Consider the following 18311-nt stretch of genomic DNA (forward strand, 5'->3'; position numbering starts at 1 on the left):
TCTTCTATTCTTAATAGAAGTGAAAAAGGTTTAACCCTTTCACGACATGCGCCGTACTACTACCGCGCATGCCGTGTCACCCCCTTTGATGTGGGCTCCGGCGGTGAGCCCACATCAAAGTCGCGACATGTCATCTGTTTTGTACAGCTGACATGTGCGCGCAATAGCGGCGGGTGAAATCGCTATTCACCCGCCGCTATTAACCTGTTAAATGCTGCTGTCAAACGCAGACAGCGGCATTTAACCGGCGCTTCCGGCTGGGCGGCCGGAAATAAAACGATAAAAAAAAACCAAACCTACACGTATTTGGTATCGCCGCGTTCAGAATCGCCCGATCTATCAATAAAAAAAAGCATTAACCTGATCGGTAAGCAGCGTAGCGAGAAAAAAATCCAAAACGCCAGAATTATGTTTTTTTGGTCACCGCGACATTGCATTAAAATGCAATAACGGGCGATCAAAAGAACGTATCTGCACCAAAATGGTATCATTAAAACATCAGCTCGACACGCAAAAAATAAGCCCTCACCCGACCCCAGATCACGAAAATTGGAGACGCTTCAGGTATCGGACTTTTTTTTTTAAGCAAAGTTTTGAATTTTTTTTCACCACTTGGATAAAAAAGAACCTAGACATGTTAGATGTCTATGAACTCGTACTGACCTAGAGAATCACAATGGCAGGTCAGTTTTAGCATTTAATGAACCTAGATAAAAAGCCAAACAAAAAACAAGTGTGTGATTGCACTTTTTTTTGCAATTTCACCGCACTTGGAATTTTTTTCCCGTTTTCTAGTAAAAGACATGGTAAAACCAATGGTTTTGTTCAAAAGTACAACTCGGCCCGCAAAAAATAAGCCCTCACATGACCATATTGATGGAAAAATAAGAAAGTTATGGCTCTGGGAAGGAGGGAAGTGAAAAATGAAAATGCAAAAATGAAAAAGGGCCGCGACTTGAAGGGGTTAAAACTATATATTACATAAAAATCTGATTTATACAATAATAGGTTATTTTCTGATAACACAATACATATAATTTATAAATGTACACCACCACATTGATAATATACAGTATATAACACAATGTGTCTGTTCTCCACAGTTTTCTTAAGTTTAAAAACTACTGGAAAGAATTCTCAACTTTTGATGGTATTTCTAGTAAAAATTACAACTGTGATTAAGAATTTAAGTCAAAGTAAAATCCCACTAGAATAAAACTTTACTATTTCTCTTTTAGCCTTTGACATTTTTTTTTTCATGTTAATACCCCTGATAATCAATATCTAGGAAACACTATAAAATGTAAATAAGTAGCAATGAGTAATGCTAATATTGAAATTATAAGACAAAATCCAACTTCACATTATCAGAAGTTGCTTTGTTTTACAGCATCTACTGTACGAACCGTAAGTACTGTAATTTAGAAGATTTTACTAAATATTTGGTATTAGAGCTGGTTTATACATAGAATTAATAACTGATATCAAGGTATCCAAAAGTAAACCTAATGTGGACCTTAATTTATAAAAAGAAGAAATCCTATAGATTAAGACATTTCTAAACCTTTAACCCCCTTAGTGATGGAGCCAAATTTTTGAAATCTGACCAGTGTCATTTAGTAACTCTTGAACGCTTCAACAAATCCCAGTGAGTTTGAGATAGTTTTTTCGTGACACGTTATACTTTATGATAATAGTAAATTTATGTCGATGTGTTTTGTGTTTATTTATAAAAAATATCAGAAATTTGAGAAAAATGTAAAAAAAATAGCAATTTTCAAACTTTGAATGATTATCCCTTTAATCCAGATAGTCATATCGCAGCAAACCATTAATAAATAACATTTCCAACATGTCTGCTTTACATCAGCACCATTTGTAAAATATTCTTTTATTTTGTTAGCATTTTAGGAGGTTTAAAAATAAAGCAGTAATTTTTCATTTTTTCAAGGAAATTTACAAAATTTATTTTTTTTAGGGACCTATCCAGGTTTGAAGTGCCTTTAGGAGTCCTATATATTTGGAAACCCCCAAAAGTGATACAATTTTAAAAACAGCACCCTCTGACACATTGAAAACTGCTGTCAGGTAGTTTATTAACCCTTCAGGTGCTTTACAGGTATTAATGCAAACTGGCATGACAGAAATGAAAATGTGTATTTTTACCACCTAAATGCCTCTAACTTCTGAACAGATTGCTACAGCCGTCAGGCTATTTGGTCAGGAATTGCCATGACAAACATCAGGCCCACACAATCATGATCTGAGGGCACCAATAGGGATAAAGAGGGAGACCCCATGCTTTGTTAACCATTTATAATGATGTAGTCACTATTGACAGCAGCATCTAAGGGGTTAAACAGATTTGGGCAGTGCAAACACTGATCGTGGCTGATGCAGAAAGTTGTCAGCTATAGTGTACAGCCGACAGCTACTGGATTGTCACCTGTATGGGGAGGCTATTCTCTTATATCTCAGGTCAGTTAAAGGAAGTATTGGCGGTCATTAAGGGGTAACATTTTTTCAAATTCACTTTTTGTTGTCACTACAAACTACAGCTGCAGACATAGATTTATTATTTTATGCATTTACTAGATGGCAGCCCGATTCTAAAGAATCGGGAGTCTAGAATCCATATATACTTTATTTATTCAAATGTAAGAATAATACAATTAATAAATAATAGAAAGAACAAAAATAATAGGCAGTATATGGAGAAAACACCAAACAAAAGTTCAAAATTGGTGTGAAAATGTCACTGAACCACTTCACAACTAAATATATATAGTTTTGGTAAATGGTATTATCATTTTTTTGACGAAATTCGGCAGGAGGTTGAAGAGCAACGTCACTGGGCCTCCACGCAGTAGAAACTTGCTGTGAGGTAAAAATTCAAAAATCACACCAAAATGGCGGGTGGAGTGTGTCACAGTACGGCACGTTTCTGATTGGTCACTCGCAGCAGGCGGCAACCAATCAGACACTGGACACTGTTGACGTCACTTAGCTCCGGACATTAGCTCCGGACATTAGCTCCGGACATTAGCTCCGGACATTAGCTCCGGACATTAGCTCCGGACATTAGCTCCGGACATTAGCTCCGGACAAAGCCACGGAAGTTGGCACAAATTGCAGGAAGTAGTATTCTAGGCAATTATATATTAGATATTGTATAGCTGATCTTGCACCAGACTTCATGAAATAGTAACTGTATATATTATTAAATCGATCTTTTAGACCTGATCAGACTGATATTCTTACTTTGAAAGTTCATGTCAGAATGCCTGTTTAATTATTTGTGAAAAGATTTCATGCCAAATAATAAAATGAGCATTTGATATATCCAGCCCCGTGCAGTCTCATAAAATTCTCATTTTAATATCATATTTCAATAAAAATGCAACATTGAGGAGGAATATGGTGCTGCTCCTCATTCATCATTTTTCTGCCAATTTGGGATTTTACCTTTTTAAAATCAGACAGGAAGACTTTCATAAAAGTACTATGCAACCTTTCTTTCCTGGAGATTTCAAGTAAGTACTGCAGCCTCATCAGGTCTAAGAGTTCTGTCTAGCCTTCTTCCGACATGGCCAATTTCATTTTTTTCATGCTCATTCTCTCCTCCCCTTCTCCCAAGAGCCATAACTTCTTTATTTTTCTGTTCACATAGATATAACAGGGCTTGTTTTTTGCAGGACGAGTTGCACTGTAAAGTACGGTAAAATTGTGAAAAAAAAAATAAACTGCAATTTTTTTGGAAATTGATTTGACGTCATATATTGGGTGGTAAAAATTACCTCGCCATAGGATTCTCTTCATTATTATGATTATTGTACAGGTTTTTTACATTAGTGGTGAAAAAAATCAAAGGTTAGAAAAAAACTTTTTTTTATTGTGTTGCCTTTTTCCAAGATCTGTACCGCTTTCATTTTTTAGTTGATGGAGCTGTGTGAGGGCTGATTTTTTTGCTGGTCGAGACAACATTTCTATTCACATCCTTGACCTTTGCCACTTCTTCTAGCATTCTTTGCAGCAACCAAAAAATACTAATTTGATGGATCGGACATTTTCTTAATGCGACAATACCACATATCTGTATTTTTATTTTTTAATTATCGGTATTTTTATTTGTGAAAGTGGGGTGATGAAAACTTTTATTTATTTTTTTTATACTTAGTATTTGCTACTTACTGTGTTAATTAGATCCCTTAAGGAATTAGAACCAGTGATTGTCTGATTGCTCATACTATTTACAGCAATACCACAGAATTGCTACATAAAGTAAAAACCATGGTCTCCTTTGATGTCCGGCCACAGGCTTGGTTTCAAGGAAACTCCATAATGACAGGCTTGGAGGTCATTAAAAAACCCTGGCTGTCATAGCAACCCATCTGCACCACGTGATCGCTTCATGGGAGCGCCTACGGTCGCATACAATGATGCGCCCCAATGCTATTGCACTGTTAATGCTGAAGTCAGCGTTTGACAGCGTGATTTAACACGTTACCAGTCAAGGGTGGAACGCCATTCCACTCACGGCTGTTATAGGCATGTCTTGGCTTTCATACACAGCCATTACCTTCTGAGTGTTGGTCGAACACATCCTGTGAGCCCGTTCCATACAGAAACTACTGACTTGTGCCAAACATGTGCAGCGGATGTCACTAAAGGGTTAATACTTTTTCTATCTTTATCTTTGGAAATGAACATTTTTTTTTACTTAATACACATTTGATCTGAATTTACTTTGGTATAAACCTACATACAGACATATGCTGTGAAGTGAGTTGGTGTGTCTAGAGCACATTCAGGGCAGATGCTGACTGTCCAACATTAGCTGGCATCTGTCTCTAGCAGCAGATGTAGCACTAGAGCCAGCTGCTTCTGTTAACCTCTTAAATTCTACTGTTAACCACTGACAGCAGGATTTAAGTGTTGCAATCCAGCCCATTAATTTGCTCGGGCTACCTTTGGCTCCTCCGCCAATTATGTGCTACTGATGAGATTCCACATCACTCGGGGGCCTGCTGAAGAATGGGCTTCATAGCAAATCAGTATATAGTATTAGTGAGCATGCAATCACAGATTTTACTAAAAAAAAATCTAATCTCTGAACTTTAGATTCTCCTAAACCACATTTTTAAATTGTCCCCTACTATCCAATAAAAGTGTAAATATTGCAGATGCTCAAATCAATTTCGATGAGCATTGAATTTTACTCAAAATCAACTAAACTTCCATGTATCAGTGAATAAAAACAATTTGCAGTTCGAGTGGCACACAATCATATTGAGCGCAACTAAGCAGGAATCCCCATAATGCCTTGCAGGTATCACATCACATTGCATTGAGTAACTAATCTTGAGAGGTTATCATGGCCTGTTTAAAACCCTAAGCAGGGAATGTAGCAGCCACTTTAGGGTGATTGTCGGATAATGAAAAATCCCTAAAAAATTGGATAAATACTCCAGAAAGTATTATAATTAATAGCTGCAGCACTATCTGCAGTACAGAAGAAGATGAATGTAGTAGGGGTTAAATACAGTAATACAGAGATTCAATTGATGGGCTATGACAAAAAGTGCCATCAGCAGTGACAGTCTCAGTGAAATTGATAAGTGATGTAGTGTAGATGGCATCTGTCCTGCTGCATTTGAGTTACAATTACACTTTTTTTGTCATAACATTAAAAAGAAGATGCAAGACTAAACAATAGAAAAAACAATCTGAAACAGAGGATGACAAGGAAATAATTGTTATTTAAAGATACAAAAGAAAACTTCACAAAATCCAGAAAATGTAACTGTGACTGTCTGCCTTATGAAGTGTGGGTATGTCTCCAACAATTTATTTTTTTTTTGCATATCTGTCTCAAAATTTTACATCAGTATATGCCACATCAAAACAGCTCCCTGTTGCAGGCACAGGCTGTTAGGGCTAGCGGAACGCACCAAATAATAAGACAGATAGAGTATGGTGCGTTCGCAGCCCGGGGTCCACCGTGCAGAGATGGAACCTGCTGCCAAGTAATGACGGACTATATGGCGGTACTCATAAGTATACACACGTGGGTTAAACTTCACCCAGCGTGAAGGAAGCGATCCTGTTGCGTCACAGGACCGCGGTACCGCACATAGAGCGCGAGCAAGTAGTCAGCGAACTCAACCCCAACTAGGATTGAAGTCCGATTAGACCCTTGCTGGCACAACACCGCAACTGGGTGTGTAAGGAAACTAAACAATAATATTAAGGCACAAGAGTGCATGCGGTGCCGCACTGACGAACGCCACTAACCACCCAGGCTTGGGTAAGGAAAGCACAAAGGAAGTGCACGGCGCCGTACTGGCGGTCACAGCAACTGGACGCTGTAATGTGTGATTCGTGCTGTAGGATAAGTCGGGCGCTAGATAGCAAACATACACCTTCCGCGAACAGACATTCAATAGGGAGGGTTATTTAAAGAGCGACTTTCACTCACAACATACACACATTAACAATTGTACACTAGCGCATGGCCGTGCGGTCATGCGCAGTTTATATAGTTGCAGCACAGGAAGTGGCCACAGAAACTTTGCCCTTCCAAGACCTGCCAAGAGGACCAATGGAATGTGCTGCAGAGCCTGAGCACATGACCCTTGATCTCCAACGGGAGATCTTGCCCTGGGCATGCTCAGTGTGTGCAGACAAGGACTTAGTCCCAGAGAAGTCCGCTCGCTGCTGACCAGCACTGGCTTTAATAGCAGAAGCTGAAGAAGCAGCAGTAACTCTCTGTACAGAGTGAGACTGAGCAAGACGCTGGGACCGACGTCCCTGCTGAGCAGACTCCACTGCGGCTGGATAAGAATGGGAGACCGCAGCGGAGATGGCTCGAGATTCACCCTGTGCAGATGCGGGAACTCGAGACCTAACACAGGCTTTTTACATTTTTGCCTACTATTTCTTATTGTCATTTTTTTCAGAAGGGATTATATTTTATTGAAAAAATAAAAAACAACTGTAAAAATTTTAAACAATTGCATGTCTATTTTAGAAATCCTGTTTTGCTAGTTTAATTAATAACCATGCAAGCAGCACCTACTTTGTAGCCTATTGACACAATTTGCCTTCTTTACACTTACCTATCCACCGAACATTAGTGATGAGCAAGTGTGCTCGGATAACTTATCCGAGCATGCTTAGGTGTTATCAGAGTATCTCAGGCGTGCTCGTATATTGTGTTCGAGTCCCTGTGGCTGCATAATTTCTGTCTGTAACATAGCCTCAACATATGCAGGGATTGCCTGTTTTTAGGGAATCCCCACATTTTTTCAGGCTATCTAAAAGTCGCAAATCATGCAGCCGCTGGGACTCAAACATAATATATGAGCACGCCTGAGATACTCTGATAACACCTAAGCATGCTCGGATAAGATGTTATCCGAGCACGTTTGCTCATCACTAATGCTAGGTGGATAGGTAAAGGTACCTTCACACTGAACAACTTAACAACGATAACGATAGCGATCCGTGACGTTGCAGCGTCCTGGCTAGCGATATCGTTGTGTTTGACACGCAGCAGCGATCAGGATCCTGCTGTGACATCGCTGGTCGGAGCTAGAAGGCCAGCACCTTATTTCATCGCTGGATCACCTGCTGACATCGCTGCGTGTGTGACGCCGATCCAGCGATGTCTTCACTGGTAATAAGGGTAAACATTGGGTTACTAAGCGCAGGGCCGTGCTTAGTAACCCGAAATTTACCCTGGTTACCATTGTAAATGTAAAAAAAAACACTACATACTTACATTCCGGTGTCTGTCGTGTCCCTCGCCGTCAGCTTCCCGCACTGACTGTGAGCGCTGGCCATAAAGCACAGCAGTGACGTCACTGCTGTGCTCTGCTTTACGGCCGGCCCTCACAGTCAGTGCGAGAAGCTGATGGCGAGGGACGCGACAGACACCGGAATGTATTTAACGTATATACTCGAGTATAAGCCGACCCGAGTATAAGCCGACCCCCCTAATTTTGCCACAAAAAACTGGGAAAACTTATTGACTCGAGTATAAGCCTAGGGTGGAAATGCAGCAACTACCGGTGAATTTCAAAAATAAAAATAGATCATTATTTCCCCATAGCTGTGCCATATAGTGCTCTACACCATTCATATTTCCCCATAGCTGTGCCCCATATAGTGCTCTGCACCGTTCACTGTGCCCCCTAGCTGTGCCATATACAGTGCTCTGCACCGTTCACTGTGCCCCCTAGCTGTGCCATATACAGTGCTCTGCACCGTTCACTGTGCCCCATTGCTGTGCCATATACGGTGCTCTGCACCGTTCACTGTGCCCCATAGCTGTGCCATATACGGTGCTCTGCACCGTTCATTGTGCCCCCTAGCTGTGCCATATACGGTGCTCTGCACCGTTCACTGTGCCCCCTAGCTGTGCCTTATACGGTGCTTCGCACCGTTCACTGTGCCCCCTAGCTGTGCCTTATACGGTGCTCCGCACCGTTCACTGTGCCCCCTAGCTGTGCCATATACAGTGCTCTGCACCGTTCATTGTGCCCCCTAGCTGTGCCTTATACGGTGCTCTGCACCGTTCATTGTGCCCCCTAGCTGTGCCTTATACGGTGCTCTGCACCGTTCATTGTGCCCCCTAGCTGTGCCTTATACGGTGCTCTGCACCGTTCACTGTGCCCCCTAGCTGTGCCTTATACGGTGCTCTGCACCGTTCATTGTGCCCCCTAGCTGTGCCTTATACGGTGCTCTGCACCGTTCACTGTGCCCCATAGATGCTCCACATTAATCTGTGCTGCCGCTGCAATAAAAAAAAAAAACACATACTCACCTCCCTTGATTGCAGCTCCCGGCGTCTCGTTCCGGCGCCTCCATCTTCCCGGCGTCTCTGCTCTGACTGATCAGGCAGAGGGCGCCGCGCACACTATATGCGTCATCGCGCCCTCTGCCTGATCAGTCAGAGAGCGCAGACGCCGGGAAGATGGAGGCGCCGGCCGGGAAGATGGAGCGGCGCCCGGCGGCTGGAACGAGGACAGGTGAATATAACATACTCACCTAGTCCTGGCGATCCTCGCGCTGTCCCCTCCTGTCTTCGGCGCTGCAGCTTCTTTCTCTATCAGCGGTCACCGGCACCGCTGATTAGAGAAATGAATAAGCGGCTCCGCCCCTATGGGAGGTGGAGCCGCTTATTCATTTCTGTAATGAGCGGTCCCACGTGACCGCTGAAGAGAGGAAGAAGCTGCAGCGCCGAAGCCCGTGGGACGGCAGGGACAGCGCGAGGATCGCTGGGACTAGGTAAGTATGCCTCAGCGCCCTCACCCCCTCACCCGCCGACCCCACCGCTACCGTGACTCGAGTATAAGCCGAGGGGGGCACTTTCAGCCCTAAAATTTGGGCTGAAAATCTCGGCTTATACTCGAGTATATACGGTATGTAGTGTTTGTTTTTTTTACATTTACAATGGTAACCACGGTAAACATCGGGTTACTAAGCGTGGCCCTGCGCTTAGTAACCCGATGTTTACCCTGGTTACCCGGGGACTTCGGCATCGTTGGTCGCTGGAGAGCTGTCTGTGTGACAGCTCCCCAGCGACCACACAACGACTAAACAGCGACGCTGCAGCAATCGTCATTGTTGTCTATATTGCTGCAGCGTCGCTTAATGTGACGATACCTTTAGTGTAAAGAAGGCAAATTGTGTCAATAGGCTACAAAGTGATGTTTGCTCATCACTGCCTAGCATGTCTTCTAAAGTCCTTTTTGGCAACAGTTGAATAATGAAGGTTAGAGAAGATTATATACTACAGTGTTGTGCAAACAGCGACCCAATCAGTTTGAGATTCTGCACAAAATGATCTGCTGATCATAAATGAGTAAGAGTGAGAATTTTATAACTGTATTTTTGATTAAAAAAACATGAAAGTATTTTAGTGAACTGTGTTATCAAACAGGCTGTTAGTCACTACCGGGGTACTAAACATTTCTATGTTAAGGTCATTTTGATAGTCCTAGGACACATCAGAGTGTTATACACATCCATTCACGACAATTGTAGTACTAGCAATTTTTTGAAAAATATGTTAAACCTGTCGAACTGGTATTTCGAAAGATTTGGTCATCTCTAGAAGATGTTTCTATGGTGTTGTGATAGAGAAGCTTATGTAAGTTCTAGAGTCCAGACTTTTTTGGGGTAGCTAATCCACTTTCTATCTTTTTTCCATTAGGATAAAACTAGGGCAACTGAAAGATGCATCTGGGGCATTATAATACCTCCTTCATTTTGTGACATAAAAAAATGTGTTTCCTGTTTCTAGATAGTCAGGTGAAGTTGAAGCATTTCACTTGATTCAGTTGATTATATTGTTTATGCCAATTTCTTTTTTCAGAACCTTAGCTTTATACTTGATTCAAAGTATTTATTTCACAAAGTAAATAATTAAAAATGTATCCTCATCTTTAGAAGTTATCACCAATTCATAAAATAGGTGATAACTTGCTGATAGGTAGTGGTCTGCAATCCCTAGAATGAGGCTCTGGAGTGCCCCATCTAAATTGAATGGCAGGCGCGGTACTGAATAAGGTGCGCGCCTCTGACTGGGGAGCACACAGAGAGAGAGCAGCATTAAAATGATGTCAGTGCCTAGTTCACCCCTAGAATCACTCCCCCTTAGTGATGCACTAATTAGGAGACCCCCAGCTGGCCAGTGGTCACTAGAGGGGAGGGGTCCTACGGCCACTCCTACAGGGGTTAAATCCAGGTGTCCGGCCGGGAACTTCCTCTGTTCCTCCCGGCGGACACCTGGAAGCTTTTCGCTGCCCCGTCAAATCCCAGCAATGGGATTGATTACAGTTACCTCCTAACGCCCCCCCTTCTAAGTAGCACGACGGTACTGACTACTGCCAATTATCCCCTCGGAATAATGTTAGAATCCCCCCATTACGCCGCATAGTAACGGCGGACAAAGGCGTAGACGCCAAACGTCCTCCCAATCCTCCTCTGATAACTCCCATCGCCATTCGGGCTACCCCTCTAAACGCCCCTCCCGTCACCGACGCAGCTCCCATAGGAGCCAAAGCAGATCGCGGGCCTCAGGATGACTGTCATCAGCAACATCCGAGGGGTCCGAAGCATCGCAGAGCCTGGATACGTGTTATCATGCACGTGACAAATCCTCTAAATCACTGACACCCTCTAGGGCTTTCAGCCGGGGAGAACAATCCCTCACAGATTCCAGCCACAACAACTGCCATGCAGTTGCTGAAGACAGAGCCGTTAATCTGCCACTACGTGGTTGTAATCAGGCTCCAACGCACGATAGTCAGTGCATCAACCAGTCCCTCGCTGTAGCGGGAGCCAGAGTTTCCCCATCCTTTGACATCACCCCGTTAACATCAGCAGGAGCCAGGGTTCCTCCAGGATCGGAGTACACTCGTCCAGAATCACACAGCGGTGAGTGTTCCAAGGGTAGCGGGGAAATGTTACACTACGGGGTTAACTTAAAGGAAATGGAGCTAACCTCAGCGATAAAGGAGTTAATCCTACAACTATCACATCCGAGCGGAAAAGTGGTGAACAATACAACACCACAGTCAGCTAATCTACACAAAGATGCCTTCTTCTGTGGGATCAGCCCGCTAGGCACTCATATAAATCAGGAAACTAGACAGAAAATCTGGAGCAACGATTATATTGACATATGGTCACTGTTATCAGCGGACCAACAAATGGTGGATAAAGCTAACGAAAGGGGTTACGATAGGAGTAGATAAAAAATCACATTAACCATGAATAATTGGCTCCAGGCCTTCGCAGTATTGGGCTGTATTATGGGACAGAAACATCCGGAACGCTGCTCCAAATTGTTTATATATCAGGATATGATATATAGTTCATACAAATCGCATGGCGGTTCAGCCTGGCGGCGGTATGACGAGGAGTTCCGCAAGCGTCTGGCCCTACAGCCCGATCTAGGCTGGGGAGTTAAAGCAACAGACGTGTGGTTGCGACTGATGCTGTCCCAAAAACAGCCCCCCTTTTCAGCTACGACCACTAATTACTCCGCAGCCGCAGGTCAGAACTCAGTGGTCATGCGAAAACCCGGGGCCTGCTGGTTATTCAACGAGGGAAACTGCCATTTCCACGCATTATGCAAATTCAGACATGATTGCTCCGCTTGCGGGGGAAGACACCGAGAGTCAAGGTGCAATCGTCAGCCATACAAAGCGCCATACAAGGCAGAACCCCAGTGTGCGTAACCACGATGGCCCCCTGGCTAAATCTCTACCCCAATAAGAAAGCAGCACAGCAGCTGCTAGCGGGATTCTCCAACGGGTTTTTTTATACCCTTCCGGTTTACAAGAACGCCAACTCTATCGGATAACCTAAAATCTGCTCCCTGAAATACTTAGACAAAAAATAGAAAAGGAGGTAGAATTAGGTAGAATAGCAGGCCCCTTTCAGTCGCTCCCCTTCAAAAACATTAAAATATCACCGTATATTTTTGAGTAAAATGTAAATTGTTCTTTTATTCTATAAACTTCTTACAACATGTCTCCAAATTTCCAAGCAATAAATTTTGCTTTTGTTTTTTTTTTTTTAAAGGAGAAATGGTTAAAATGAAAAAAAAAAACAGTGCTTTCAGACATCAAATAATGCAAAGAAAACAAGTTCAAAATTATTTAGAAACAACAATACTAATATTTTAACTCAGGAAGAGTTCAGAAATCAATATTGTGTGGAATAACCATGATTTTTTATCACAGCTTTCATGCGTCTTGGCATGCTTTCCACCAGTCTTTCACACTGCTTCTGGTACACAAATATAAGCAGTTCTTCTTTGTTTGATGGCTTGTGACTATCCCTCATCCTCTTAATTACACTCCAGAAGTTTTCAATGGGGTTCAGGTCTGGAGATTGGGCTGCCCATGACAGGGTTTCGATGTGGTGGTCTCTTAATTTTTACCAGAGATGTAAATGTTTGGTGATGATTTTCCTGCCAACAATACAGTGTATTTTATAGTATTAAATTAATGGAAACATTATGTGCAACTTAAAAAAACGAGGAAAAAATGCACACTCTAATTATACACATTTTGACAGATGCAGTTTTCTTTGTTGAATAATGAAGACAACCATTAGAACAATTGGACCCTTTCAGTCGCTCCCCTTCAAAAACATTAAAATATCACCGTTAGGCATTATACCAAAAAAGGAACCCGGTAAATACCGCCTAATCCATCATTTATCTCACCCAAGGAGCGATTCAGTTAACGACGCAATTTCCCCAGAAGAAGCTTCCGTCACATACGCGCCTTTCGATAAGGTGGTAGAATTAGTCCGGGCAGCCAGACCCGGTGCCCTGCTAGCCAAATCTGACATAGAATCGGCGTTCCGCTTACTACCCGTGCACCCCGAATGTTTCCACCTTCTGTGCTGCAAAGTGGACCAGCATTACTACTTCGATATGTGCCTCCCGATGGGATGTTCCATATCATGTCACTATTTCGAGCTATTCAGCACCTTCCTAGATTGGGTAGTTCGGTACGAGACGGGCAACAAATCCCTAATTCACTACCTTGATGATTTCCTGTTTGTCAGCCCCAGAAATTCTAAACTCTGCTCCGATCTACTAGAAAAATTCAAATCTATCTCACACAAATTCAGTGTACCATTGTCACCGGAGAAAACGGAGGGACCATGTAATGTATTGCCTTTCTTGGGCATCGAAATAGATACCAATTCGATGGTTTTCTGCTTACCAAAGGATAAAATACTGAAAACCCAGCAAATGTTGAAAGGCTTTCACGAGGTTAACAAAGTAACCCTACAGCAAATACAGGCACTATTGGGTCTACGGACGTTCGCCTGACACGTAATGCCGGTCAGCAGAGCATTCTCGTGCAGACTATCTTTGGCAACAAAAGGTGCTTCGCAGCCCGGCCATTGAATTAGGCTCACTCGTTCGCTAAAAGCAGATCTGCTAGTATGGCAGACGTTCCTACAATCGTACAACGGTCACACGTGCGTCATGGCTAGAGAGATCGCAAGCAAGTAATCAGGGCTGACAATAGGGTGGAACAAAAAAGTGAGTTTTGCAGCAATTTATAAAAACTAATGGTGCAAATCTGAGGGCAAGACCCAGCGCTATGGGAATTGTTTGTGGTAGTAGCAGCGCTGGATATATGGGCCGATCAGTTGAGAAACATGAACATTCGTTTCCAAACAAAAAATGCGAAAACAGCAATGAGTCCAAATCACATGTCTTCTTCATCCTTGCCCATACTCGCTCTCTTGCGCCGGCTAGCGCTGATATGCCTAGAAAACAATATTTGGTGTAGAGCCACCGTGGTGGCGTAAGTAGATGATAATATCATTAACCCACTGTTATTTTCCAATTGGCAGGCTTTCAGAATCCAGCAACCCAAAGCGCAACCCCGGGGTATTCTGTGTCCACTGCACTGGGACACAGTGGCCAATCATTGATGCCCTTAATCCGGGTCTCCGTTTCGCCAGCTACTTGGCAGGTGTATGGTAAGGCTTGGGAGGAGTGGTGCTCAATAATTCAGGGTAGGCCAGTTGATAAATGCGACTGAGCACGAAGAGCGGTGACGACTGATTTTCTATTACGGATGAGGGAAGGCGGGGCATCGGGCACCTCGGCACAATGGAAATTATCGGGGCTAGCATTTTTCTTTCAATTATTGGGATGGGTAGACATAACTAAGTCGTTCTGCATAAAACAAGCCATTAAAGGTTGGAAAAGGCTGCAGCCAAGCCAAGAATGTCACCGCCCCATTTCACTGAGACTATTGCATGACCTGATTTCGATATCCCCGTCAGTCCGCTCATCGCAATATGAGGCGGCCCTCATATCGGCAGCTTTTGCTACCGCCTTTTTCAGAGCACTGCGCATTAGTGAATTGCTACCGTGGTCAAAAAACGCGTCGGAAGGAGGCCTAATTAATGACGACATAGTTATATGCAGCGACGCCCTGCGCATCAGGGTTAGAAAATCCAAATGCGATCCCACCGGTAGGGGCACATGGGTCCTGGTTAACTCTACAGATGGCCAGTTTGCCCGCTAAAAATTGTTAAAAGATACGCTGTAATAAGACATGCAGGGAGATTTTTCTTCGCTCATACAGACGGGTTCCCTCTGAAAAAGTACCAATTCCAGGCAATGTTCAAGCTATGCTTGGAAAAAAACGGCACAAATCCAAAGGAGTGGGGAACACATTCGCTCCGGAAAGGGGCGACCACAGAAGCAGCCAGGGCAGGAGTGTCAGAGGCCGAAGTGCAGAGAATGGGTTGTTGGAAGTCCGCATGTTTCGCCAGATACATAAGACCCAACTTGCTTAATTAACATATGTTGTCTCTTACAGGGGTTGAAGTTTAAGTTGTAGGAGATTCCTACATATACTGGGCCAAAAAGAGGGCCAAACTGCGGCCAGGAGGAACAAATCTTTACCTCCCGGGCATAAAAGTTAACTGGAGGGGTATCAGAGGCCTCCAGTGGAAACAGGTGTTCAAGGAGATGGTTGGCATAGCAAGGATGGCGGAACACCCGCTGATAATGGTGTTACATGCGGGTGGCAATGACCTAGGCAAACAAAAGGTGGCCGAATTGTACAAATGGATGACAACAGATATGGAACGGTACAGCTGTCTATTCAGGAACATAATACTGGTGTGGTCAGATATAATACCACGGGCCTTTTGGCGAGGAGCAAGAGTTAAAAAAGCCATAGAGCGGACAAGGTTTAAATTCAATGCTCGGACTGGAAAATATGTGAGAGGAAGAGGCGGTATCGTGATTCGTCACCACCAGCTACAAGGGGATAACACGCCACAATTAAGACCAGATGGAGTTCACCTAACGGACGTTGGCCTCAATATTTTTCTGTCTGGTTTACAGGATGGGGTTGAACAGGCCCTAACATTAATGGGTGGGGTCGGAGTCCTGCGTAGGTAATACACGGGATCCTCCGTGGCGGAGGAGGGAAAAGGTCGTAACCGCTCATTGGGCCAATTCCCCTGTCGATCACGGACAGAAGCTCGGTGCGAGCCGCCCGTTACGATATGTAATTGCCTTTCTCTTCTTAATTAATTAATAAACTGTGACCGACCTGTTCAACCCACCTAGGACTGTGTGTGTTTCATTATGGGAGTGATGGGAGGGGGGAAGGAACTGGTTACGACACCCAGGTCTCCACAGTCTGATACTTGGCATGAGCAATACAAAATCCATGCATTCTATATGGGATTGCCGAAAACAAGTGAGTGCTGTACTCTACCAACTCTGGCAGTCTCAATGACAATGAGAGGAGTGAATGTGTGCTTGTCCACTCACCACTCCATTCAGATGGGCTCTGCAAAGCTTATTCTAGGGATTGATGAGGGTCCCAGGAGTCAAAATCCCATTGATCGGCAAGTTATCACTTATCCCGTGGAAATGCTTTCTAAAGATGGGTTCAACCTTTTAAGCAACACATAGTAAAGGTTACATTTTATTATTGCCTCTCAGTCTGTGATCTATTCTGCTAGTAATTATTGTTCTCACAGACCACTGTAATATTTTTGGTAAATTATTTTTTTAATTAGGCATATTGTAAATTTATTTGCTGTTCCTGAAAATACTGTATCTATTACTATGTAAAGTTTATTGAAAAGTTTTGACTGACATTCTGTAATGAGTTCATCATTTATTTAGTTTAACCTATGGACTATTAATTAGAGCAAGACAATGAATCAATTACTTTAATTCTTCATGTAAAACTTTAAATATGTTTCTGCAACATATTTTTGTCTCACTTTGCAGTAGAGCTTCATAAATTTCTCCAAGCCTGAAATAAATTCGTTTGTATCATATATATAAAGAAAACAGTCTAGTTACAAGTTTAAGTTTAATCAAAGATACATTTGTAAAATAAAATTATGGAAATCATTAAGCCTTCATGTAATATTATATGTACCTGCATTTCACAGGTGACATGAATTTTACGTCAAAGTCCAGCCCATTAAAATATCCTGATAATTTAAAGCTTCTTGCCAGCTTTGTATTTGGTGATATGTCAACTGTAAGATACATTAAAATAGTTTTTGCATAGTTTTAATACTCAGGGAAAATCCCATTTATTCATAGGTAATCAATCAATGGCAAACCAGACTAATGTGAAAGAATTTATTATTCTGGGATTCTCTAGTATTCAAGAATATCAGAAATTTTTGTATGTGTTTTTCTTGTTAATTTACGTCACAACACTTACTGTAAATATATCTCTTATAGTCATAATTTGGTTTGGCCAGCAACTTCACAAACCCATGTATTACTTTCTTGGCAATTTATCCTTTTTGGAATTAGGTTACATTTCAGTAACGGTTCCTAAAATTATAGTGGATATCCCAAGAAAGAGAAAAAGCATTTCCTTTTCTGGTTGCATGACTCAGCTTTTCTTCTTCACTTTCCTTGGAGCCACAGAGACCATCCTACTTGCAGTAATGTCCTTTGATCGATTTTTGGCGGTGTGTTACCCTCTGCGCTACACGAGCATCATGAGTCATAGGGTTTGCTCTATTCTTGCAATTGCATCCTGGGTCCTTGGCTTCCTGACTACGTCATTTCCAATTATCAAAATATCACAGCTACATTTTTGCAGTGCCAATGTTATCAATCATTTCTTTTGTGAAGCTGCTCCTTTACTTAAATTGTCTTGCTCTGACCCTTACTTTAAAGAACTGACCGTTATAATTTGTGCGTCATCCGTCATCCTTAGCTCACTTTTACTTACTATGATGTCCTATGGGTATATTCTACAGACAATTCTGAGAATTCCATCTGCTACAGGAAAACAGAAAGCGGCTTCTACCTGTGCTTCTCATCTTATAGTGGTTACTACGTTCTATTCCACAATGTTTGCAATGTACATTAAGCCCACGGCTAGTCAAGGATCTCTAAACAAAGTGATGGCATTGTTCTATGCTGTCTTCACTCCACTTGTCAACCCATTTATATACAGCCTACGTAACAAGGAAGTTAAAAAAGCCCTTGTACTGTTCTTAAAGAAAAGAATGTTATATAGCTCTGGCAAAAATTAAGAGACCACTGCAACATTTTCAGTTTGTCTGATTTTTCTCTTTATTGGTATATTTTTGAGTAAAATGTAAATTGTTCTTTTATTCTATAAACTTCTTACAACATGTCTCCAAATTTCCAAGCAATAAATTTTGCTTTTGTTTTTTTTTTTTTAAAGGAGAAATGGTTAAAATGAAAAAAAAACAACAGTGCTTTCAGACATCAAATAATGCAAAGAAAACAA

At 42.4% G+C, this 18311-nt stretch overlaps 1 protein-coding gene across 1 annotated transcript; it reads left to right on the top strand.

Annotated features, from left to right (window-relative positions):
• Positions 1-17148: 17148 nt before the first annotated feature.
• Positions 17149-18090, top strand: LOC138665947 (olfactory receptor 6B1-like). Its single transcript, XM_069753992.1, has one exon. It carries the CDS (start codon positions 17149-17151, stop codon positions 18088-18090), a length of 942 nt encoding a protein of 313 aa, XP_069610093.1.
• The last annotated feature ends 221 nt before the right edge of the window (positions 18091-18311 follow it).

The sequence above is a fragment of the Ranitomeya imitator genome, chromosome 1, assembly GCF_032444005.1.
Source record: "Ranitomeya imitator isolate aRanImi1 chromosome 1, aRanImi1.pri, whole genome shotgun sequence".
Taxonomy (NCBI): Eukaryota; Metazoa; Chordata; class Amphibia; order Anura; family Dendrobatidae; genus Ranitomeya; species Ranitomeya imitator.